This window comes from Mirounga leonina, unplaced genomic scaffold (genome assembly GCF_011800145.1).
Source record: "Mirounga leonina isolate KUSES-001 unplaced genomic scaffold, KU_Mleo_1.0 Mir_454, whole genome shotgun sequence".
In the NCBI taxonomy this organism is placed as follows: Eukaryota; Metazoa; Chordata; class Mammalia; order Carnivora; family Phocidae; genus Mirounga; species Mirounga leonina.
In genome coordinates, this window is record NW_023270763.1 from 8908430 (window position 1) to 8930436 (window position 22007).

Below are 22007 nucleotides of genomic sequence, written 5' to 3' on the forward strand. Positions count from 1 at the left end.
TCTATTCAGATCTTTTGCTCTTTTTAAAATAAGATTTTTTTTTTCTATTGAGTTGCAAAAGTTCTTTATATTTTTTGGGTATTAACCCCTTATTAGATATATGATTTACAGATGTTTTCTCCCATTCCATAGGTTGACTTTTCATTTTGTTGATGGTTTCCTTCATTGTGCAAAAGCTTTTTAGTGTGATGTCGTCCCACTTGTTTATTTTTGTTCTTGTTACCTTTGCTTTTGGTATCAAATCCAAAATATCATCACCAAGACTTATAACAGGGAGCTTACTGGATATGTTTTCTTCTGAGCATTATGGTTTCAGGTCTTACGTTCAAATCTTTAATTTATTTTGAGTATATTTATGTATGGAGTAAGACATGGTCCAGTTTCACTATTTTGCATGTGACTGTCCATCTTTCCCAATGCCATTTATTGAAGAGACTGACCTTTACCCATTGTATATTCTCATCTCCTTTGTCATAAATTAATTGAAAATATATGTGTGGGTTTATTTCTAGACCATTTTGTTCCATCGATCTATATGTATATTTTTATGCCAATACCATATTGCCTTGATTACTATAGCTTTGTAATATAGTTCAAAATCTGGATGTGATGCCTCCAGCTTTGTTCTTCTTTCTAAAGATTGCTTTAGGTATTTGAGGGTCTTGTATGGTTCCATACACATTTTAAGATTGTTCTATTTCTGTGAAAAATTCCATTGGAATTTTGATAGGGATTGTATTGAATCTGTAGATTGCTTTGGGTAGTATGGACATTTTAACAATATTGATGCTTCTAATCCATGAGCACAGAATATCTTTCTATTTATTTGTGTCTTCTTCAGTTTCTTTTATCAATGTCTTATAATTTTCAGTGTACAGTTTTCCACCTCCTTGGTTAAATTTATGCCTAGATATTTTATTCTTTTTGTTGCAGTTGTAAATGGGATTGTTTTCTTAATTTCTCTTTCTGATAGTTCATTATTATTGCACACCTCATTTTTGTATATTGATTTTGTATCCTGTAACTTTACTGAATTTGTTCATTAGTCCTAATGCTTTTTTGATGGAGACTTTAGGGCTTTCTTTTTCTTTTTCTTTCTTTCTTTCTTTTTTTTTTTTAAGATTTTATTTGACAGAGAGAGACACAGCGAGAGAGGGAACACAAGCAGGGGGAGTGGGAGAGGGAGAAGAGGAGAGGGAGAATCTCAAGCAGACTCCACACTGAACGTGGAGCCCGACATGGAGCTTGATCTCATGACCCTGAGATCATGACCCGAGCCAAAACCAAGAGTTGGACATTTAACCGACTGAGCCACCCAGGCACCCCTTAACCATTTTTTTAAAGTGTACAGTTCAGTGGTATTAAGTACTTTCTAGTGTTGTACAGCCTTCACCATTATCCATCCCCATAACTTTTCATCTTGTAAAACTGAAACTCTATACCTATTAAACACTAACTCCCTGTTCTTGCCTCCCTCAGGCCGTGCAGCCACTATTCTACTCCCTGTCTCTATGATCTCAACTACTCTAGGTACCTCATATCAGTGGATCACACAGTATTTGTCTTTTTGTTGCCTGGTTTATTTCACTTCTCATAACGTCCCCAAGGTAAATCTATGTTGTCTCGTGTGTCAGAATTTCCTTCTTTTTAAAGATAGAATAATATTCCATTGTGTATGTATGGCACATTTTGTTTTTCTATTCATCCATTGATGGACACTTGGGTTGCCTCCATGTTTTAGGTATTGTGAATAATGCTGCTACAAATATGGGTGTATAAATATCTCTTCAAGAGCCTGCTTTCAGTTCTTTTGGGTAGATACCCAGAAGTGGAATTGCTGGATTATATGGTATCTCTATTTTTAATTTTTTGAGGAATCTCCATACTGTTTTTCCATAGAGGCTGCACCATTTTACATTCCCACCAACAGTGCAGAAGGGTTCAAGTTTCTCTACATCCTTGCCAATGCTTGTTGTGTTCTGTTTTGTTTTTTTTTTAAATATAATTATCTTAATGGGTGTGAGGTGGTATCTCATTGTAGTTTTGATTTGCATTTCCCTAATGATTAGTGATGTTGAGCAAATCTTTTCATGTGCTTATTGATCATTCATTTATCCTTTGGAGAAATGTCTATTCAAGTTCTTTGCCTGTTTTTTAATTGGGTTGTTTGGGTTTTTGTTGTTATTATTGTTGAGTTTTAGGAGCTCTTTCTATATTCTTCATATTAACACCTGGATATAAATCAGATATATGATTTTTGGAATGTTTCCTCCCATTCTGTGGCTGCCTTTTCACTCTGTTGATCGTGTCTTTTGATGCATAGAAGTTTGTTATTTTGACGTAGTCCAATTTGTCCATTTTTTAATCACCTGTGCTTTTGGTGTCTTATCAGAGAAATCATTGCCAAATCCAGTGTTATGAAGCATTTCTCCTATGTTTTCATCTAGGATTTTTATAGTTTAAGCTCTCACATTCAGGTTTTCAATCATTTTGAGTTTATTTTGTACATGGTGTGAGGTAGGGGTCCAGCTTGACTCTTTTGCATATGGATATCCAGTTTTCCCAGCACCATTTGTTGAAAAGACTGTCCTTTCTCCTTTGAATGGTTTTTGACACTCTTGTTGAAGCCATTTGGCCATATATGCAAGGGCTTATTTCTGGGCTGTCTCTCCTGAATGTCTGTCTTTATGCCAATACCACACTTTTTGATCACTGTAGTTTTATAATAACTTCAGAGATTTGAAATCAGGAAGTATGAGAATTCCAGTGCTGTTCTCTTTTTTCAAGATTGTTTTGTCTATTTGGGGGTCCCTTGAGATTCCGTATGAATTTTAGGATTGGTTTTTCAATTTCTGCAAGAAATGCTGTTGGGATTTGGTAAAGATTGCATTAAATCTATAGATACTTTGAGTAGTACTGACATCCTAACAGTATTAAGTCTTCCTATCCATGTGCATAGGTTGTCTTTCCATTTATTTGTGTCTTTTTAAGTTTCTTTCAGCCATGTTTCATAATTTTCAGGGTACAGGTCTTTTACCTCCTTGGTTAAGTTTATTCCTAAGTATTGATGCTATTGTAAATGGAATTGTGTTCTTAATTTACTTTTCAGATTGTTCATCGTTAGTGTATAGATATGCAACTGATTTTGAGTGTTGATTTTGTAATGTGGCAACATTGCTAAATTCATTTATTCTGACAGATATTTTTTGGTATAATCTTTAAGGTTTTCTACACATGAAACCATGTCATCTGCAAACAGAGGTAATTTTACTTCTCCAGTTTGGATGCCTCTTTCTTTTCCCTCCTTTCCTTTTCCTTTTCCTTTTCCTTTCCTTTCCTTCCTCCTTCCTCCTTCCCCCCTCCCTCCTCCCTCCTTCCCTCCCTCCCTCCCTTTTCTGTTCTGGTTAGGACTTCTAGTACAATGTTGAATAGAAGTGATGAAAGTTAGCATCCTTCTCTTGTTCCTGATCTTAGAGGAAAAGCTTTCAGTCTTTCACCACTGAGTATGATGTTATTCGTGGGCTTGTCATATATGGTCTTTATTAGGTTGGGATGCATTTCTTCTCTTCCTAGTTTGGCTTTTCCTTTTTCCTCTGTCCTCCATCCAGATGGAGACCAGCTTGTCCTTTTCCCGCCTGCGTTTTAAGGTGGACACCTGAAAGAAAGTGGCTTCAGTTTCCCTTTGGAGAATTTCCCCCATAGTTCTCTTCCCCTTTCCATGAATTTTTCTGTTCACAACGCAAACCTTTGTTGAGGTTGCATTGTGTGACAGGCATGGGCATGGTGCTCTCCTGCCCACAGGAGTTTTCACCCATGTTGTCTGAACCTTCACAGGGGCCATCTGAAAGAATGATCTCTGTCTCCATATCTAGCAGCAGAGGAGCTTGCTCAGAACAGAGCCAGTTCCTATGACTCCTTGCCCTGATGTATGAACCTTGGGCTGCTGCTGTTTCTATGTCTAGCCAGTAAGCCATGTTGCTGGCCCATGGGCAGGTGCCTCCTGTCCCTCCTGAGCTGGCCCCGGTCCAACCCTGAAGTCTGCTTTCTCTCCTTGCATTGACAGAAGTCCTGGGCCTTTGTCAAGAAGTGCAAAAACAACGTGCATCCCAATCGGGGCTTGGTGGCTCAGCTGTCGGAGTGGGAGAAGGTCATCCTCGGAGACTCTGTCACAGACATCTGGGATCCACTCTACTGATCTTCTCTGTGGTCCAGCTGTGGGTCCTGAAGAACTTCGCTTGGGGACCTCTTGTGGGTAGTGGGCCAGGCTGTGTAACCAGGTTGGTGTGGAAAGAGAAGGCCTTTGCTGCCTGGAGTCTTGTGTCGGCCTCTTGCAGTGGTTCTTCTCAGGCTCCTCGTTCACGCCCCAGAGCAGGCGTACTCTGCTCAGACTCAGCGAGAGCCCCCATCCCTGGGTTTTCCTGGCCCACCCCCACTGCTCTTCTGAAGCTGCCTCTGGAAGAGCATCTGGCTCCTGAGCAGCTATCTCACATGCCCCCAATGACCTGGACCCTTTGGAGGCTGGCTTGGAGGAGCTCCAAGGGTTCCCCCTGCCTTGTGTTGGTCCACAGGGTGTCACAGTGCCCCCATGGGTGGAGATCTGCCAGGCCCAGCATTGGCCCAGGTGCCAGGCTCCAGGCACAAGTACACCCTGTCTCATCCCGGGTCCCAGCACTCCCACCACTCTGCCCGTTGATGACTTGTTCAGATTTCCTTTCCTTGCTCCCCATTCCTCCTGGCTGGGTTCCCCAAAGACAGATTTCCACCCCTCCTATCTACTACACCCATGTTTCTAGAAATTCCTCAGGTCTTAAAGGGAATTTTTTTCAGAATGTACTTCCTAGTGCTGGCTGCACCCACAGCACCAGTCAGGAGAGGGCAGAAGATGGATAGGGAATTTGGGATGTCCATGTCATTCAGCAGACACTCCCTGCCACCTGCGTGCAGCCAGGGAGGGACAGAGAGGTGAAAGCCATCTCACCTCCCAGGACTCTCTGCAGGAAGGTGGATTCCCCCTCCTCCCAAAGGAAGCTCAGGCCCTCAAGGAGTGGGGTTTTGCTCTACGGATAAGGGCTTTCCGGTCAGCGCAGGCTTGGGATCAGTTAGGATAGGAGCTGGAACAGAGATTGGGAAGGCTGCAAGCGATGGCTCTGTGGGTTAGGGACCTGGTGGGAAGGGCAGAGCCACTGGTAAGTTTCCGTCAGGGACATGGTGGGGATTAGGCTGGTGCGTTAGGACCGCAGGCTGGTGGCTCTGAAAGAACAGTAGCGGTGAGCCTGGAGGCAGGGAGACAGTAGGAAGGTGGCCGCTGTAAAAATCCAGCCGAGAAAAGAGGCTCAGAATCCTCTCCGGGCAGAGGCGCAGCTTTCCCAAGGACGAGAGTGTTCGAGGCAAGGGTCACCTCCGTGGGCCTCGGTTTACTACCAGCATGACGGGCCAGAGCTCTGTGGGCCACGCCACGCGGTCGGCACGACCCGCCGAGCCCCGAGCCGGCAACCACCGCCGCGCCAGCCCCAGGCCCGCGGAGCGTGCCGGGGAGAGCGCCCTTGCTGCGCTCGGCCCCGCCCCGGCCCCGCCCCGGGCCCGGATTGGCTCGGGCGGAGGGCGGGGCTAGCGCGCTGCCGTTCCAGGCCTTTTCCCGTTGGTAGTGGCGGCGGCGCGAGCCCGGAAGCGGGCGGGGGCGGTGGCGGAGGCGGTGGAGGCCCCTCGGGCTGGCCGGGTTTGCGGCGCGGTCCTTGACTCGGCTTGTCCGGCGCGTGGCCCCGGCAGCCATGCATCCCCCGGTCCCGGGCCCGCTGGGGGACTGCCTGCGGGACTGGGAGGAGCTGCAGCAGGACTTCCAGAGCATCCAGGTGAGTGCCAGCGCGGGCGCCCATTGACCCTGAGCCACGTCTCTCTGGCTCGAGGTCAAGGGTCGGGCAGCCGTGGGTCAGCAGTGGGGGGTTCCGGGTCAAGGGTCGGGGACCCCGGCGTCGCTCCGGAGGGTGGCGAGGCCCCGGGTCCTGGTGGTCCTGGCTGGACCCTCCCCTCGGCCTCAAATGAGTGTCCGGCGGCAGCCCCCATCGCCCGCGCGGCCGCTGCGACCCTGGCGGAAACCCACTGAGTCTGGCGGACCTGGGGCCTTCTGCGGGGGGGCGCCTCCTTCAGGCCCCGACCCCTACCCCGTCCTCTCCCAGGAGAGTGGTCCCGAGTCAAAGCCGGCCGGGCCCAACCTTGGGTCAGTCACTCAGCAAACATGCTGTGGGCGCCGGCGTGGCTCTAGGGCAGCGCAGGGGGTCTGGGCTGAGTGCGGCGAGGGGAGCGGCCCGGCCCGGCCCGGCCCAGCCAGGGGAAGTGGTGGTTAGGTGAAGTGCCGGGATGGGGGCGGGGCCCCGTCCAGGCTGAAGGACAGCGCCCACGAAGGCAGGGTTATGTGGCTGCTGGAAGGAGAGGGAGGGGAGAAGTGGGTGGGCCAGACCCTGCAGGGACCTCATGGGCCCGGACGGGCTTGGAACCTTTCTGATACCACTGGCGAGCCATGGGAGGAATCGTGGGGATCTGGCTTGTGTGGACCATTGTGCCGTTCTGTGGGGAGGCCAGCAGGGGAGAAGGCTGCTGGTCTCCACCAGGAGAAAGTGGTTGGTAGGGGTAGACAGATGTGGCTCATGTTGGGTTTTGAAGGGGTGTGGTGGCCCCTCTAAGGCACGAGAAACAAGACCTGGAAAGGGTAGAGCCTGGGCTAGCTGTGTATTCGGTCATGCCTTTGTCTCTCCTGGACTGGTTCCAGCCCCTTCCTGTCTGCGCTGAAGCCTTGCCGCTCCCTGGCCAGGCTAACGCTGCTGCCACTCGTGCCCCTGCCAGTCCTGAGCAGGGCAGACCTACTTTCCCAGCCTGGCCACCCCTTCCTGACCTTCTTCATACTGCCCTTTGTTGTCTCCAGGCTGCTTTTCTGGAAACTCACCCACCAGGGCAAAGTGCTCTGGGAGGCTTTGGGCCAAAGGTGCTGGGGGAGGGGTAAAAGGACTGGTCTTAAAGGCAGGAATTCTAAGGGCTGAAGCCTGATGACCTTTAACCTGGGAGGCAGATGCTGGGAGGGCCAGAGCGGCAGGCTGCTTGGACAACCCCAGCTCCCTCTGCACTAGCAGCCTGGGTAGGCAGGAGGATCGCAGAGAAGCAGAGTGGCTGCCTGAAGGCACCTGACTGGTCCAGAAGGTAGACCCTTGTGCCTGGAATCCGAACTCAGGGTGGCACAGATCTGGGCGGGGCCAGCTAGTACGTGGGCTGAGATGAAACAAAGTCTCTGGGACCTAGTCTGCTTCTGGGACAGGGGTGCTGTTTCTGGGCTTGCAGGGGGAGCCCCATCTCCTGGCCTGCCTGGGGGAGAGGGCAACCTCAGGGAGTCCCTCGGCTGGCTGCCTCCTTTCCTGCTCAGACCCTCCCAAAGAGCCCGGGGGGAGTCCGTGCCCCACCTTCTGCCCAGCAGGCTCCGGCTCACTCTGGTCCCCCGCCCACTGCCCCAGGAGACCCACCGGCTGTACCGCCTGAAGCTGGAGGAGCTGACCAAGCTGCAGAACGGTTGTACCAGCGCCATCACGCGGCAGAAGAAGCGGCTCCAGGAGCTGGCTCTTGTCCTAAAGAAGTTAGGACCCCCCCCCCGCCGCCCCGTCCTTGATTCCCCCAAGCCTCCAATACCCCCTGGCCTAGGGCTGGGGGTCAGATCTGGGGTGGGGGGAGAGCAGGCACTCACCCTTGAGTGTCCCAGGGCATGGCTTCTCCCCCTGCTGGGCCATGTTCGCCTCCTGCCCGGGGGGTGGCGGGTGTGAGGGGGGGGGGGGGGGGGGGGGAGGGGGCTTCTCTGATTCTGGCTTCCGTGGGCCCACCTACAGATGCAAACCCTCCCTTCAGTCGGGGGCCAAGGAGGCTGCCCAGGAGCTGGAGAACCAGATCAAGGAGCGCCAGGGCCTCTTCTTCGATATGGAGGCCTATTTGCCCAAGAAGAATGGGTGAGACCCCCCCTCCCCCAAGCTCAGTTCCTAGACGCTCCTGGGAGAGTGGCCTGAAGCGTGGTCTCCTCTGCTTGGTCACTTGGCCAGCAGATGGTGCCTGGACCCACTGTGGGCTGAGCAGTCAGGCTGGGGGGACAGCTCAAGCGATGGTGACAGCTCACGGAGCTGGGTGTTTTGTGGGGGAAGGACAGGGAATGGAGGAGCACAGTGAGGGGCTCCTCGCCCAGCTTGGAGGTCAGGGAAAGCGTAGAGGATCAAGGAGGGAGCCTGGCAGGCACGGGAGGGTGGAAACGGCGCGTGTGGCCAGAGCTCAGGGTGGGGGGTGGTGAATGAGACCAGAGGCGAAGCCCGGAGCTGGCCTCGGGCCCAGTAGGCTGGGCAGGGCGACCCTTAGGCCAGCCACGGTCACCGAGGGGGATGGCAGGGGCCAGGGCGCAACCCTAGGGTGAGTGAAAATCATCCAGCGGAGGCCTGGGGCAGCAAGACAGCTGGAAAGGAGCATGTCCCAGAGGGCGGCGGAGTGGGGGAAGGAGCAGCTGATAGCCTCAGACCAGACAGCCGGTGGTGGGGCGGTCAGGAGCCGTACGGAAGGGGCGGTGTCTGCCGGAGTCAGGGAGAGGAGCGCTCTGCAGGTTGGTGGAAGTGGGGGTGGCTAATGGGGGGACAGGCAAGTGTAGGCAGCTCTTCAAAAGCTTGGTTGGGAGCAGAAGGCAAGACCAGCGAGTGGAACTCGTGCGCGGGGGGGCGGGGGAGGCTCGTGCTCGGGTCCGTGTTACTTGGTACCCAGGGAAGACTGGAGCACGTGTCCCCGCCGAGAGCGCGGGCCCTTGGAGCACAGACCCAGCAAAGGGAAACCACTGGGGAGGTGGGAAGGGCGGGGCGGGGCGTGGGCCCTCGTCATTTGCGATGGGCGGGTGTTTAGAGCCGGTGAGGAGGGGCCCCCCGGAGATGTCAGCCGGGAGGGAGGGTTTGACAGGGCCTCTGCAGGGATGGTGTAGGGAGCCGGTGGCGATGCTGAGAGGCGGCCCAGTCCAGGTGCCCGCTGCACCCCAGCGTGTCTTCGCGGCCTGGGGCAAGTCCCTTAACCACTCTGAGCCTGTGCCCCACGGCCCGAGTGTGAGCAGGGGCTCGTGTGTGGGTGCGCTGCGTCCTGCACACGTGGGACTTGGTCACCTCTTGGGGTTCGTCTGGCAGAGAAGGGCCAGACAGGCTCCGTCGGTGGGAGTGACGGCAGCAAGAGGCTGGGGGTGGTGGGGTTGACAAGAAAGGGGCTGTCGTGGAAGGGGGGCCTGGGGACTCAACTGGCTTGGGAAAGGAGACTGGGGTCGGGGGCCTGGAAGCCTCAGTGAGGGCCAGGGTCCACCTGTTGAAACCGGCTTGGGAGGCTGGGCACTTGGAGTCAGAGTGCGAGCAGTTTCTGAGCTGAGGGAGCCCTTCCTGGCTGGGAGGGGGTCCTGGTGTGGCCATGGTGCGGGGTGCTGCGGCAGACTCAGGGCTGAAGGCTCTCGGAGGTAGCGGGAACCCGGGGAGGGGGGTAGGTGACGGGGTGGGCATGCACACAGGCACTGAGTCCTGCCCAAGGCCCACAGGGACAATAGGAGCTGTGGGCATGGCTCCCACGGGATACCCTGGAGGCCCTAAGGGGGGGACCCTGGGAGGGGGGAGGCGAGGGAGGGGATGTTGGTTTACCCGGGAGCAGGCAGAAAGGCTGCGCCCCAGTGTTTCCTTCCTGTGGAGCTGGTGTGCAGCACCCCCCGGCTCAGAACCCTAAGCCGCTGCCGTGGGAAGCGGGGGGGTCCCCGGCTCTGTGCCACTGGCTTTCCTCTCCCTGGGGGCCTCTCTTTACCTGGTGTCCCCCTCCCCTAGGTTGTACCTGAGCCTGGTTCTGGGCAATGTCAACGTGACCCTCCTGAGCAAGCAGGCTAAGTAATTCGCTGTCGTGGGCTGGGTCCCAACCCTGCTCTCCACCCTCCCGGGTCCTTTCCGTTCTGCCCCCGCTTCCCGGGCTCAGCCCCCCGGGGTGCCGGCCCTGAGCCGCCTGCGGAAGCACGTCCGGAGCAGGAGCCTCCCTCCGGGCCGAGGCGAGGGTGGGCCCTGCCGGCACCCCAGCCTGTGCCACGAGTGTGTGCCCACCCAGGTTTGCCTACAAGGACGAGTATGAGAAGTTCAAGCTCTACCTCACCATCATCCTCATCCTCATCTCCTTCACCTGCCGCTTCCTCCTCAACTCCAGGTGGGTGTCCTGCTGCCCGGGGCCGCGCCCCGCTCCGTGTGGGCGCCGGCACCCACATCCTCTGTGCCCTCCGCAGGGTGACGGACGCCGCCTTCAACTTCCTGCTGGTCTGGTACTACTGCACGCTGACCATCCGAGAGAGCATTCTCATCAACAACGGCTCCCGGTGGGCTCCCGGGGCGGGCTGGGGCACTGGAGCGACCCAGGGGGCGGGGGGCCGTGGGTCCCGGAGGAGCAGGCCCGGGGTCGGGGTACTGGCTTCCTCCCACCGCAGCCTGGCTCCCCGTCCCCGTGCATCGATCCTCGGGGCCGAGGGGACAGGAGTGACAGCGGCTTCCCGATACAGGATCAAGGGCTGGTGGGTTTTCCATCATTACGTGTCCACCTTCTTGTCGGGAGTCATGCTGACATGGTGAGTGGCCAGACTTGGCTCCCAGGGCCTAGGGGGTGGGGGGTGCAGGGGAGCACGGGGCAGAGAGAGAGGGTGTCCCTGAGCTCCCTCCCCTTCCCGCTGCTTTCTGCCTTAGGCCTGACGGCCTCATGTACCAGAAGTTCCGGAACCAGTTCTTGTCCTTCTCCATGTACCAGAGTGAGTGTCTCAGAGGGCCCTGCTCTGCTCGGGAGCCCCCCCACGGGGAGGGGGTGCCAAGGACCGTGAGCTCCAGCCCAGTTCCGCTGTCCCCCACCCCCAGGCTTCGTGCAGTTCCTGCAGTATTACTACCAAAGTGGCTGTCTATACCGCCTGCGGGCCTTGGGCGAGAGGCACACCATGGACCTCACTGTGGGTGAGCTGGGCACGGCCTCCTCTCTCGGGAATCCTGAACGGGGGCTGGGAAAGGCCCATCCTTTCCCGACTGTGGGGCTGAGAGACCGTGTCCCCCCCCCCCCCCCCCCCCCGCTTCTCCCTGCAGAGGGCTTCCAGTCCTGGATGTGGCGGGGCCTCACCTTCCTGCTGCCCTTTCTTTTCTTTGGACACGTAAGTTGTCTCTGCCCCCCGGTGTATCTGGCCAGGCCTCCCGGTTCTGGCTGTGGGCCCTCGAGGAGACTGGCTTCTGTTTGAAACCCTCCATCCCCCCCCAGTTCTGGCAGCTTTTTAACGCGCTGACCTTGTTCAGCCTGGCCCGGAACCCTGAGTGCAAGGAGTGGCAGGTGAGCCCGGGGACCCGGGGAGGAGGAAGGACACTGCGAGGGCCAGCGCCCGGCCCAGTCCTGACCCCGCTTCTCCCCCCAGGTGCTCATGTGTGGCTTCCCCTTCCTCCTCCTATTCCTTGGCAACTTCTTCACCACCTTGCGGGTTGTGCACCAGAAATTCCACAGTCAAAGACAAGGGAGCAAGAAAGAATGAGTCTGGGCCTGCCCGCCATGGCCACCCAGCTCCCTATGGCCCCTCTGGCCTGGCAGGGGCTTCTGTCCCCTTTGAGAGGGTAGGGGGCTTCCCTCATCTGGGAGGGTCCCTTCTGCTCTCCCTGGAGTTTTGTGGGCTCTGTGGGCCCCGAAGGCGACGCTGGAGAGGACCGGGCCTGAGCTCCGGGCCTGCAGGGAGCCGGGGGCCAGCAGCCTGAATAAAGGAAGAGTGGCAGAGAGGTGGCTTGAGGTGTGTGCTCTCCAAAGGGTCAGGCGCGGGCCTCGGCGCCACCCCCACACGGCCTCTTGGGGCTCTGAGTTAAGGAGGCCCAGGGGGAGACCCCGGATATACCCAAGCAATAGGAAATACCGAAAACAGAACTTTATTCCAAGGACCAGAGATCATTTAAAATTATTTACAGTCATTGAAAATAACGTGGAGGGGGTTGGGGCCCAGCTCAGCTAAGAGCCCCTTCTGTACAGCCCCCAAGGGCCTGAGGGGTTTACAAAATACACTCTCTTGACCCGGGGCCGGTGTGCGCCTGGGACCCGGACCAGTCTCTGTCCCTGGGCCTGCCTCCCGGGGGCGAGGCCGCGCAGAAACTACCCAGGACACTGGCAGAAGGGAGCGAGGGAAGTGATTACATGGGGAAGCGAGTCTGCAGCGGCCCGAGGGGCAGAGGCAGGCCGGGCGGCCCCTAGCTCCACACGTCCAGGGAGTAGCGGCCCTTGGTCATCAGCTTCTTGATGTAGTCCACGGCCTGGGCGTGCTCCATGGCCCCCCCGTCGGCCACGATGTCGTAGAAGGTGTTCTGCACATCCCTCGCCATGTTCCGAGCGTCCCTGGGGCAGGACGGAGGGGGCGCTGGGCGAGGGGGTCCCCGCGGGCGGGTGGGCCTCGTCCCTCCCCCTGCTCTGCCCTCGCTCACCCGCAGACGTAGATGTGGGCGCCGCCCTCGTGGATCAGCTGCCACAGGTGTTCCTTGTCCCTCTTCAGTAAGTGCTGCACGTAGACCTGGGGGCGGGGGGGGGCCACTGTGAGGAGGCCCCCCACCCCGGCCCGAGTCCCAGCACCCCGGCCCCCGAGGGGCGGCCCGAGGTCTCACCTTGTGGGGCTGCTCCCGGGAGACGGCCACGTTGAGCTGGGTGAGGGAGCCGTCCTGGCGGAACCCGGCCAGCTCCTCGCGGTACAGGTAGTCCTCGTCGGAGCGGCGGCAGCCATAGTAGAGCAGCGTCTCCCCCACCTCCTTGCCTGGTGGCAGGGCAGGGGTGAGGCCGTGCTGGGCAAGGGGGGAGGGGCAGGGGAGGCACGCCCGACCCCGCGGGACCCCGCCCGGGCCCACGTGCTCACCCTGCTGCCGCAGCCAGGCCCGCTCCTGGATGAAGCCGATGAACGGGGCCACCCCGGTGCCGGGGCCCACCAGGATGACCGGCGTGGTGGCCTTGAAGGGCAGGCGGAACTGGGACTTGCGCACGAACATGGGCACCAGGGCCCGGCGGCCATTCTCCCCGGCGGGCTCCTTGGCCCGCAGCCAGCTGGTGGCCACACCCTTGTTGACGCGGCCGGACTTGGTTTCGTACTCCACGGCCACGGCACAGATGTGCACGGAGTTGGGGTGGACCTGGCGGGGGCGGGGCAGGGGTGAGCGCATGCCCGAGGCCCCTTGCGCCGGCCGGACCCCGGCCCCGGCCCCGGCCCCCGAGGCCGACCGCGCACCTTGGAGGACGAGGCGATGGAGTAGTAGCGGGCCTGGAGCCGGGGCAGCAGCTCGCACAGGTGGTCGATGGGGGGCCGCAGGGACGGGTAGTCCTGCAGGATGGCCAGGATGTGCCTCCGGGCCTCCACCACCCAGCTCAGGTACAGCTCCTGCGGGGGCCGGTAGCAGGGTGAGGCGCGGGGGGCGGGGCCGGGGACGCCGGGGCGCAGGAGGCGAGGGCGGGGCTGGGGCGGGGCCGGGGACACCGGGGTGCGGGAGGGGTGCGGGAGGGGAGGGCCGGGGCCGGGCCTACCTTGCCCTCCCCCGAGGAGGAGGCCATCCTGCGCAGCTGCTCCTGCTCCGAGGGCTCGGAGGCGTGCTGGGCCAGCTCGTAGAGCACGTTGGTGCGAGGCGGGTTCGTGATGTCCAGGTAGTAGGTGAGGGCCGTGCGGTAGGAGGTGGGGCAGGGGAAGGGGTGCTTCTTGTTGGACTCCTCTGCGGGGAGGGAGGAGGACGAGGGCCTGGGCTCAGTGGCCGCTGACCAGCAGGTCTGCTCCAGCTCCTGGAACTGTGGGGGCTCGGGCCTGGCCTGGGGTGGCGGGGGGGCTCCCCCGAATCCAGGGGACTCACCATCGAGATTGTTCAGGGACATGACGACGTCCAGGTCGGCACCCAGGATCTCACCGAGCTGGCTGACCAGGGTAGAGTCATTGGCTGGGTAAATGGCCACATGGTCCCCAGATTCATACCTGGGGGTGGGGGGTCGAGGGGAACGTGAGGCTCAGGAGGGGTTGGGGGTCAGGGAAGGCGGCCCAGAGGCCCTGAGTGGGCTGGGGGAGGGGGCGGCTGCTGGCACCTGAGTTTGGAGCCTGAGATGTCTAATTCCAGGTGCATGAAGTGGCGCTCCGTTCCCTGGTTCAGCTTCCGGTTGGCAGTGACAGCAGCCAAGAAGGGATTCTTGGCATCGAAGGGGCTGGGTGGGGAAGAGAGCAGCGCAGTGATTGGCTGGGACTTCAGTCTGAATCTCCCTGCCCCCAGGGGACCCCTCAGGTTTCACAGAACACAGGGAACCTTAGAGCCGGCCTCCAAGGGCCCCAGGAAGGCTCTCCAAATATGTGAAAGGTTCTCCCAGCCCGATCCAAGGCAGGGCCCCCAACAACCCCCCAGAGTGAGCAGAACTAGGTTATCAGTTCCCTATTTACAAATAAGGAAACAGAGGCTGGCCACTAAAACCCGGGGAGACCCTCCACATACTACCTGTTTGTGGGCTGAGTGCGCAGGAGGACCAGGCCCCTTGAAGATGGCTCCCCAAGACCGAGGGTGCCCGGCCCCCCAGTGACTGGAGCAGAGCTCCTTCACCCCACATGCCCTGGACCAGCAGTTTTACTCTGCACAGTCGCTGGTCTTAAATTCTGGGGATAACGGGGGGACTTTTCCTGGGCGGCTCTAGGGGTCCGGGTGGCACCCAGGGGTAAGGGGAGTCAGGGGCCCGAGAGAGGAATACTGTTTTTGGACAAAAAAGTCCAAATACCGAGGTGGGTTTTAAGGAAAGTGAGCCCTTCTGCCAGAGTTCAGCCAGACTCACGCTGTCCTGGTCCAGGCACGGATCTGGGCCTCCCGGCCCCAGGATCTTTATAGGGCAAAAGGTCAAAGGAAGCGCTAACGGACCCAGTGCCAGTCTGCCAGGTGCGGTGCCCTGGCCTGAGGGACCACTGGGAGGGCCCGGGGGGGCGGCCTCCGCCTCTCTGCTCTGGGCCTTATGCCCTCCTGTGCGGTGGGGAGGAAATCATGGGTGCCCCCACCCCTGCCCGCTCCGGGACGAGGGTGGAGATAAGGAGGGGACACAGGACTGCTGGCTGCTCAGTGGGCCCCGGGACCCCACGCACGCCCTCTACTCACGGTTTCTGGTTCTCATAGCTCTTCAGACGGCCCACCTCTCCCATGTACACTTTGGCCGGGTCTATGTCTGGGTGGACCACCAGCCCATACTGGCGAATGCTGGAAGGGGAGACAGAGTGAGGCGGGGAGGGGCCCGGGAGGAGGGAGGCTGCCTCAGGGACAGGGACTGAGACCACGCCTGCCACCCCGCCGCGGGGAGGGTCTGGAGGCGGTGGGAAGGAGAGGGAGCCGACAAGGAGGAGGGCTGGGGGGGCCTGGCGAGCTGCCGGCTTCGAGGCCATTCCATGAGAAGGTAAGGAAAGCCCCCACTGCCCAGCAGAGCCCGAGTGCCTGGACCCAGCCTCGCACTCTGGGACTCAGCTTCTACCAGCTTCTCGTGGGGTCCCCGCTGGGGCCCCTGCAGGCCAGCTCTCCCACCCTTGGGGGGTGCTCGCTCCCCGCCCAGCCTGCAGGCACACACTCACCTGCACTCCTCTCCGGTGGCTTCCACCCCAAAGTGCTCGCACACGGCCGGCCAGAACTGCTCACGCCACGTCAGGAAGTCCTCCTCCAGGCTGGTGACACGAGGGAATGAGCCCAGCCCCGGGGAGCCCGAGGGCCTCAGGGAGGTAACCCACGGCGCCGGGCAGCATTTGGAGGGTTTGTGCAAATCCCGGGGCCGGGACAGCCGAGAGGAGGGGGTGAGACAAAGAAGGGGGTGCAGGTGGGGGGTGGGGACTGCCTTCCCTTGCCTCGGGGTGTGCCTGGCAGGAGGCTCGCTGACACGTGGCTTTGTGCTCCCCTCCCCTCGCGTGCCACAGTCGGCCCTAACCCCCGTGGGCTCCGGGGCTGGGTGGGGGGGGGGGGGGGCACTCACTTCCCATCGTCATCGCCCATCCCCAGCTCAAAGATCCGCTGGGCGCCGAGCTGCTCCAGCCGCTTGTCCACGTACTTGCCCATGGCATTGAAGTGCTCATAGGTCTTGTTCCCAAGACCAAACACCTGTGCGGGCAGAGGGGCGGGTCTGAGTCCTGGTCAGGGTCAGGGGTGGGTTTCCCCAGAGCCGGCCACACCGCGTGCACGCTCGGGCCTCCACGGCTGCCAGATGCCCGGCACAGTGAGGTAGGCCACCTTGGCCCCCAGAAGTGGCTGGGTTTTGGTGACCTGCAGCCTGTAAGCCTCACCCCTGGGTGAGCAGCAGGGGCAACTCACCGTCCCTACCCGGCGCTCCTGGCCCAGCCAAATCGGGGCCAGCCTGCTTCACCTTTCTCGCCTGTCAGCTCCCGCAGCCCGTGCCCCCGGGGAAGCAAAGTGGGGCCAGGGACAGGGGAGGAGACGCTCAGCACGGGGCCCCGGCCAGAAGAGAGGGCTGTCCCCAGAGCAGCCTCCCCCCAGCCTCCCCGCCAGGCCCCCCAGCTGGAAGCGCCCTGGCCGATCAGAGTGAGGTGGCAACGGGAGGGAGGCTTTCCCCTTGGACACGGGGGTCCAGAGGCCCGGGAGAGGTGCCACAGGCAGGGAAAGCCACTGCAGATAAGATGGGGTGACTCACCGCATACTTGACTCCAGTGAGGTCCAAGTTGGTCTCCTGGAGCCAGTCGTAGAAATCCTGGGCGTTGTCCGTGGGGTCCCCCTCACCATAGGTGGCCATGCAGAACACGGCCAGGGAGTTCTCGATGTCCGGCAGGCTGCCCAGGTCGGCCTGGGGACACAAGAGCGGGGCCCGGGCCCAGCAACCCTGACTGAGCCACGTCAGGTCTGTGCCTGATGGGATGCAGACAGGTGGGCCCAGGCCCTGCCTGGGGCAGCTGCCAGGCAGGGGCGTCCCACAGGCTCCGGGTCGGCTGGGGATTCCTTCAGGACAGGGCACCGAGCAGTCAGGGAGGCCTGCACGGAAGGGGCTGAACCGGTGCGTGGGACAGTTAGACATCTGCAGTTTGGAGTGGAGGGGGGTGTATTTCCCGAGGGGAGGGAATGGCAGGCTCAGATGAACACGGGTGAGGGTCTGGGTGCTGAGCCCCCAGCTGGCACTCAGAACCTGGGCCCCTGGGGGAGAGCCTCTTCGTCCCGCAAAGTCCCAGGAGCACAGCGGAGCCTGGGCTCTCGCAAATTCCTTACCAACTGTTGACCAACCTAACACAGAGATCTGCAGCCAGAGGGGTGGCGGTGCTGGTCCCCGAGACTAAAGGACGTTGGGCCGCGTACAGGTCGGGCCTGGGCCATGACCCACAAGGACCCCATCCGGGGAGGAGCAGGACGGCAACTCCGGACTTCTCCCAGGACCACCTGTTCCTGGCCAGCCTCTTCCCCTCCCTGGGGCTGGCGACCTGGCTGGCATTAGCTCTCCTACCCCCCCCCCCCCATAAACAGGCAAGCAGATGGCTGGAAGTTTCCATCGCCATGCTCAGGAAAGGACAAACAGCCAATGACAGGAGGCCAATGAGCAAGGCGAGCCTGCCCTGCGCCCCCTGCAGGAGAGGCTGGGGGCAGTGGAAAGCAGGATGTGAGCACTAAGTCCAGCAGACAGGCCTGGGGTGACCTGAGGGGAGCTGATGGGGGACAGGGGCATCCTGCAGCTCCCAACAGGGGACCTTAATCCCCAATTCTCAGGCTCCCTGGGCCCTTCCCTCCGGCCCTGTTCCTGTTCCAGTTAATACACGAGCTTTTTAATAAAGCCTCGTTTCACAGCCTAGCTGCAGGGCTCCGTGCGGTGCCCATCCCGGGCTGCCCGGGCTGCCTCCCCTGCCGCTACAGTTTGGGGGCGCAAGGGAGAAACGAGAAACACTTCCTTCCTGGACTGCTGAGACCCGATCCACTAGGTGCTTGAGTCCCGTCTCCCTGCACCGGCCAGCCCGGGCAAGCCTATGGCGTGCGGGGCAGGGGAGGCTGGACATGCACGGCGCCGGGAGCTCACACCTGCACGCCCGGGGCCACCCGGTGACCCGGACCAGCGACAGGAGATGCCCATGACTGTCCGTCCCTTCGGCTGGCTCAGTCCCTTACACGTCCCCATGCTCTGGACGCCTCCGTCGCTACTGGAAGGGCCAAGGTGCGGGGAGTGCTCACCAAGTCATACTCCTCGGGGTCTGCAGCCATGCCCCGCATCCCGTAGCGGTGGGCGTCCTTGGACAAGCGGTTGGCAAACTCCTCCGCCGTCCCCGTCTGGGAGCCGTAGAACACGATGATGTTCCTGCCCTAGAGAAAGCAAGACACGCGGGGTCAGTGAGGGACCAAGAGCCACAGGCTTCACCTGAGACTCCAGGTGACCACAGGGCAGGCTAGGCAGGTGGGGTCCCTCAAGGGGACCCTCTCCCTTCCTGCCTCCAGTCCTCCTAAGTCCCTCTGGGGCAACCCTCTCGCTGCCACAGCTACTGTGATGGACGGTGACCAAGGCCACCCAGACACGCAGCTGCTCGAGATCACACTTTGGACAGATTATTAAATGACACGGGAAAAAAACACAATGTAATGTTCAGTTAAAAAAAAGGTGACGAAACAGGTATGTACAGTATACTCCCATTTTGTTCTAGACCCACATGTGTACCTCTGTGCGTTTTGTTTATACACAAATGCACAAGGGGGAAAGACTAGCAAGAAGCAGACCAATAGTCTCCACATGGAGAACTGTGATTACGGAATATTCTTTATAAAAATCCAGACGATAGGAAAGGTACCCAGTGGACGGGCTCCCACGCTCTTCACTCCACCCGCCTCTTCCTGTGGCCTCTCCCGCAGCTGTTGAGAAGCCAGACCTCTATTCCCCAGACTCCCTTGCGGCCTGGGGTGCAGCAAATTAGGCCCAGCTGACTGGATGTGGAAGGCTGGGAGGCGGAAGCCAGGCATGTCCACCTTCCGGTCCCTTTATGTAACATGAGGTCTCTCTGCGGTAGGTTTCCAGAGCCCTCAAGCCCTAGACTGCTGTCCGGTTTTTCCACGGAGCCCTAACGTGTGGGTACAAAGGAAAAAAAAATGTATGGATTATAATTGCTTTAAATTGTTCTCATACCTTTTCTATTTCCTGAATGTCCTACAGATCATCTACAAAGGTTCTTTTAAAGAATCGTTACAAAAACTAGCAAAACAGGGAAGTCTTAGGATTTCAGGTTAAGGGGACAAAACAGAATATGAAATAGTGCCTAAATGTTTACAGCGGCATCAAAACATATTTAGTACTTAGAGATAACCCTTCCCGGGAACCTGCAAGAAGCTCCTGATGAAGGATTCAACCGAAACAAGAGGCCCGGAGTTTGCACACAAAGACTCAACGTTCAAGAGATCCATTCTCCCCGCATCAATCCAGAAACCAACACCAGTCAGCGCAACATCCGAACAGCTCTTTTTACCCCCACAACTTCATCCTCAAGGTCGTGTGGAGAAATAAATCCCTCTGCTGGAATGTGATTTGGCAATGAGAAGGAAAGCAGGGCCGGCACGTGCCACGAAATGGAGCCCGAAGCCACGAAGCTCAGTGAAAGGTGCCGGACATGAAAGGCCACACACGGAATGATTCCGTTTATAGGAAAGGTCCCCAACAGGCAACTCCCTAAGGGGCCCAGGAAGTGGATGAATGGTTGCTTCGGGCTGAGGGGGGTGTGGGTTAGGGAGTGGGGAATGGCTGCTAATGGGTACAGGGTGGCTTTTTGGGGTACTGAATGTTCTAGAATGGACGGTGGTGGTGGTTGGTGCAATTCTGGGAATACATTCAAAGTACTGAAGTGTATACTTTAAAAGGGTGATCTGTATGCAATGTAAACTGTATCTCACTAAAGCCGTTACCCCAGACAAATACATATAAAATAACGGCCAGGAAAACAGGAAAATAAGAGCTGGGGTGGGTTGGGGGCGGGGCCTAGCAATATGGAAATTAAAGCAAGCTTTGTAAAACCTCAGTAACTGAAACAGTAGGATACTGTCCACAGACAGCCAGATCAAAGTACTGTGACAGGAAAATCTAGAAAAAGGCCCAAATACATGTGGGAATCATATATTTGATAAAACCAGTGGGGAAAAGACGGGCGCAACTGCATGGAGCTTAGCAGTGGATCCATGCCTCGCATCGTACAGCAGGATAAATTCCCAACAGACTGAATTTTAATTATGAATGAGAAAGTATTAGAAAGCACTGAAAAGAAAATGTGCAAGGATTCTTTTCTCTGTAGCCTTAATGACTCAAATTGCAAATAACTGAAAGTCCAGAAGTCACAGGAGGAATAAAGTGCCCTCACTGAATAACTTTACACGGCAACACACACACACGCACACACACGCACGCGTGCACATGAACCAGGTCAAAACACAAACTTTTAACTGGGAAAATATTTGTAACTTGTGTCACAAACAAGGGGTTACTCTCCATCATTTTAAGGAATTCCTCGAGAAGGATCAATCCCGACAGAAGAGTGGGCAAAAGATTTGAAGAGAAAATCTATAAAAAAAAGAAATGCCATTGGCATAACACACAAGAATCTGCTGAAACCCATTCACAAGAAAAATGCAAATTGGAGACAGCTTTTTTTAACCGAGAAAACTGGCAAACCTCCAAACTTGGATGATAAACTCTCCTGGCAAGGCTGTGGGGCAACAGGTTTGCTCACACACAGCTAACGAGGGTGCACTGGTGTGACCCCGGGGCAGGCGGGCGTTGCAGGGGGCGGGAATCTGGCAGCTTCTATCACAACTACAAATGCACACACCTTTGGATCCAACAATTCCACTTCTGGGATTTTACTGTATTTACAGATGTGGACACTGGTCTCCAGGGTCCCAGCAGCATCGTTTGTAAGAGCTAAAGGTTAGAAATAGTCCGACGCCCCCTCCCCCCCCCCCCAACAGGGCAGAGCAAAAACAAAGGATCGTATTCAAGGTCACAGAATGAAATCACTAGGCAGCTACAGTGAAAGAGGGAGGGGTCTTGGAATTGCTATGGAAGGAGCTCTGACACACATCAATAAGTTAAAACAAAAACAAAAAAACCAGGTACAGAAAAGCATGGTTTATGACCTATAATTGCCACCTTTTGTGTTCTGAGAAGATGTAAAATAAGGATCTGGGGGTTTTTTGGTGGCATAGAGGAGCCCTAGAAGGATCCACAAAAGGCTAAGAACAATGGTGATGAGTGGCAGGGACAGGAGAGTTTGTTTGGGATTTTAAGCGTTTGAATGTAGTACTTTCCCATAAAACGAAATAAATACTTCCAACAAAACCAGAGAAAACCACAGCTGGGCTCTGGCCACAGCTGTGTGAGGTTTCTATCTGCTCCAGCCCGGGGCCTGGACCGGAGGAAGGACAAGGGAGAGCCCCCCGAGTCGGAGGGAGGGGCTAGTCTTACAGTGCAGTTGGTTCAAGAAGTAAACATCCGAAAAAGAGGGTAAGCCTTCTGGGCAGGGCAGAGCAACTTCGGGCTCTGGTTAGCCGAGAATGTTCGCGCCCGCTCTCCCCTCCTGTCCAAAGGAGCTGGCCTCCCTCCCTCGTCCACCAGGGCCACGACCCCCCGGGGAAGGGCACAGACATGGAGAAAACTCACCGTCTTCTTCATCTTTTCCACAAAGCTGCTGTCTTTGACGGAGGAAGTCCTGAAAGACAAAAGTACCTGGTGGGCATGGAATGCGCGTGGCCCGAGGGCAGGACTCTGAGCTCCCCTCCGGCTCAGCCTCCCCACGTCCTCTGCAGCCAGTCCAAAGCCTCTTGAGACGCCACCGCTGCCAGAGGCAGGCCCTCCAGCCCCCAGATCCATGCGAGCAAAGAAGGGTCAAGGACGTTACTCCCGTCCCTCGCCATCCAACCAAGGGTCCCTATGGCCCTATCTCACCTCCAGTCCCCGCGGGCTCCCAAGGCCACAGACCAGGGCACGCAAGTCCCTTCAGAAGCTGTCCCCGG

General features: G+C 57.5%; 3 protein-coding genes across 12 annotated transcripts in view; 2 read left to right on the plus strand and 1 right to left on the minus strand.

The window, feature by feature from the left end:
* The window catches only part of STYXL1 (serine/threonine/tyrosine interacting like 1), a 58739-nt gene extending 54421 nt beyond the window's left edge, over positions 1-4318 (plus strand). For 2 of the 4 annotated variants that reach the window (XM_034988612.1, XM_034988611.1), the window contains exon 10: positions 4064-4318. In XM_034988612.1, the coding sequence (XP_034844503.1) occupies positions 4064-4195 (132 nt within the window). In that variant the 3' untranslated portion in view covers positions 4196-4318. Of the gene's footprint in view, positions 1-1479; positions 1719-3223; positions 3262-4063 lie in introns of those variants that run through there. The other 2 variants (XR_004676270.1, XM_034988614.1) reach the window with 2 other exon arrangements.
* A 1344-nt stretch (positions 4319-5662) lies between these two features.
* On the plus strand, positions 5663-11798 carry TMEM120A (transmembrane protein 120A). Its single transcript, XM_034988607.1, has 12 exons — positions 5663-5849; positions 7497-7615; positions 7863-7979; positions 9849-9908; positions 10120-10215; positions 10292-10381; positions 10562-10627; positions 10743-10804; positions 10908-11000; positions 11127-11191; positions 11296-11364; positions 11447-11798. The coding sequence occupies exons 1-12, from the start codon at positions 5769-5771 to the stop codon at positions 11558-11560; spliced, it is 1032 nt and encodes a 343-aa protein (XP_034844498.1). The 5' UTR covers positions 5663-5768; the 3' UTR covers positions 11561-11798.
* Positions 11799-11926: 128 nt separating this feature from the next.
* The window catches only part of LOC117999470 (NADPH--cytochrome P450 reductase), a 59212-nt gene continuing 49131 nt past the window's right edge, over positions 11927-22007 (minus strand). For 6 of the 7 annotated variants that reach the window (XM_034988599.1, XM_034988600.1, XM_034988601.1 and 3 more), the window contains 13 exons: positions 21655-21703; positions 18198-18326; positions 16684-16833; positions 16012-16136; positions 15620-15709; positions 15156-15254; positions 14113-14229; positions 13570-14005; positions 13277-13426; positions 12911-13181; positions 12666-12811; positions 12489-12574; positions 11927-12402 (listed from right to left, as the gene is read on the minus strand). In XM_034988599.1, coding sequence (XP_034844490.1) covers positions 12258-12402; positions 12489-12574; positions 12666-12811; positions 12911-13181; positions 13277-13426; positions 13570-14005; positions 14113-14229; positions 15156-15254; positions 15620-15709; positions 16012-16136; positions 16684-16833; positions 18198-18326; positions 21655-21703 — 1993 coding nt within the window. In that variant the 3' untranslated portion in view covers positions 11927-12257. The remainder of the gene's footprint in view (positions 12403-12488; positions 12575-12665; positions 12812-12910; positions 13182-13276; positions 13427-13569; positions 14006-14112; positions 14230-15155; positions 15255-15619; positions 15710-16011; positions 16137-16683; positions 16834-18197; positions 18327-21654; positions 21704-22007) is intronic. The other variant, XM_034988604.1, reaches the window with a different exon arrangement.

Coding starts and splice junctions, on each gene's coding strand:
- TMEM120A (XM_034988607.1), top strand. CDS start 5,769: ATGCATCCCCCGGTCCCGGGCCCGCTGGGGGACTGCCTGCGGGACTGG. Junction 5,850..7,496: donor AGGACTTCCAGAGCATCCAG/GTGAGTGCCAGC, acceptor CCACTGCCCCAG/GAGACCCACCGGCTGTACCG. Junction 9,909..10,119: donor CTCCTGAGCAAGCAGGCTAA/GTAATTCGCTGT, acceptor GTGCCCACCCAG/GTTTGCCTACAAGGACGAGT.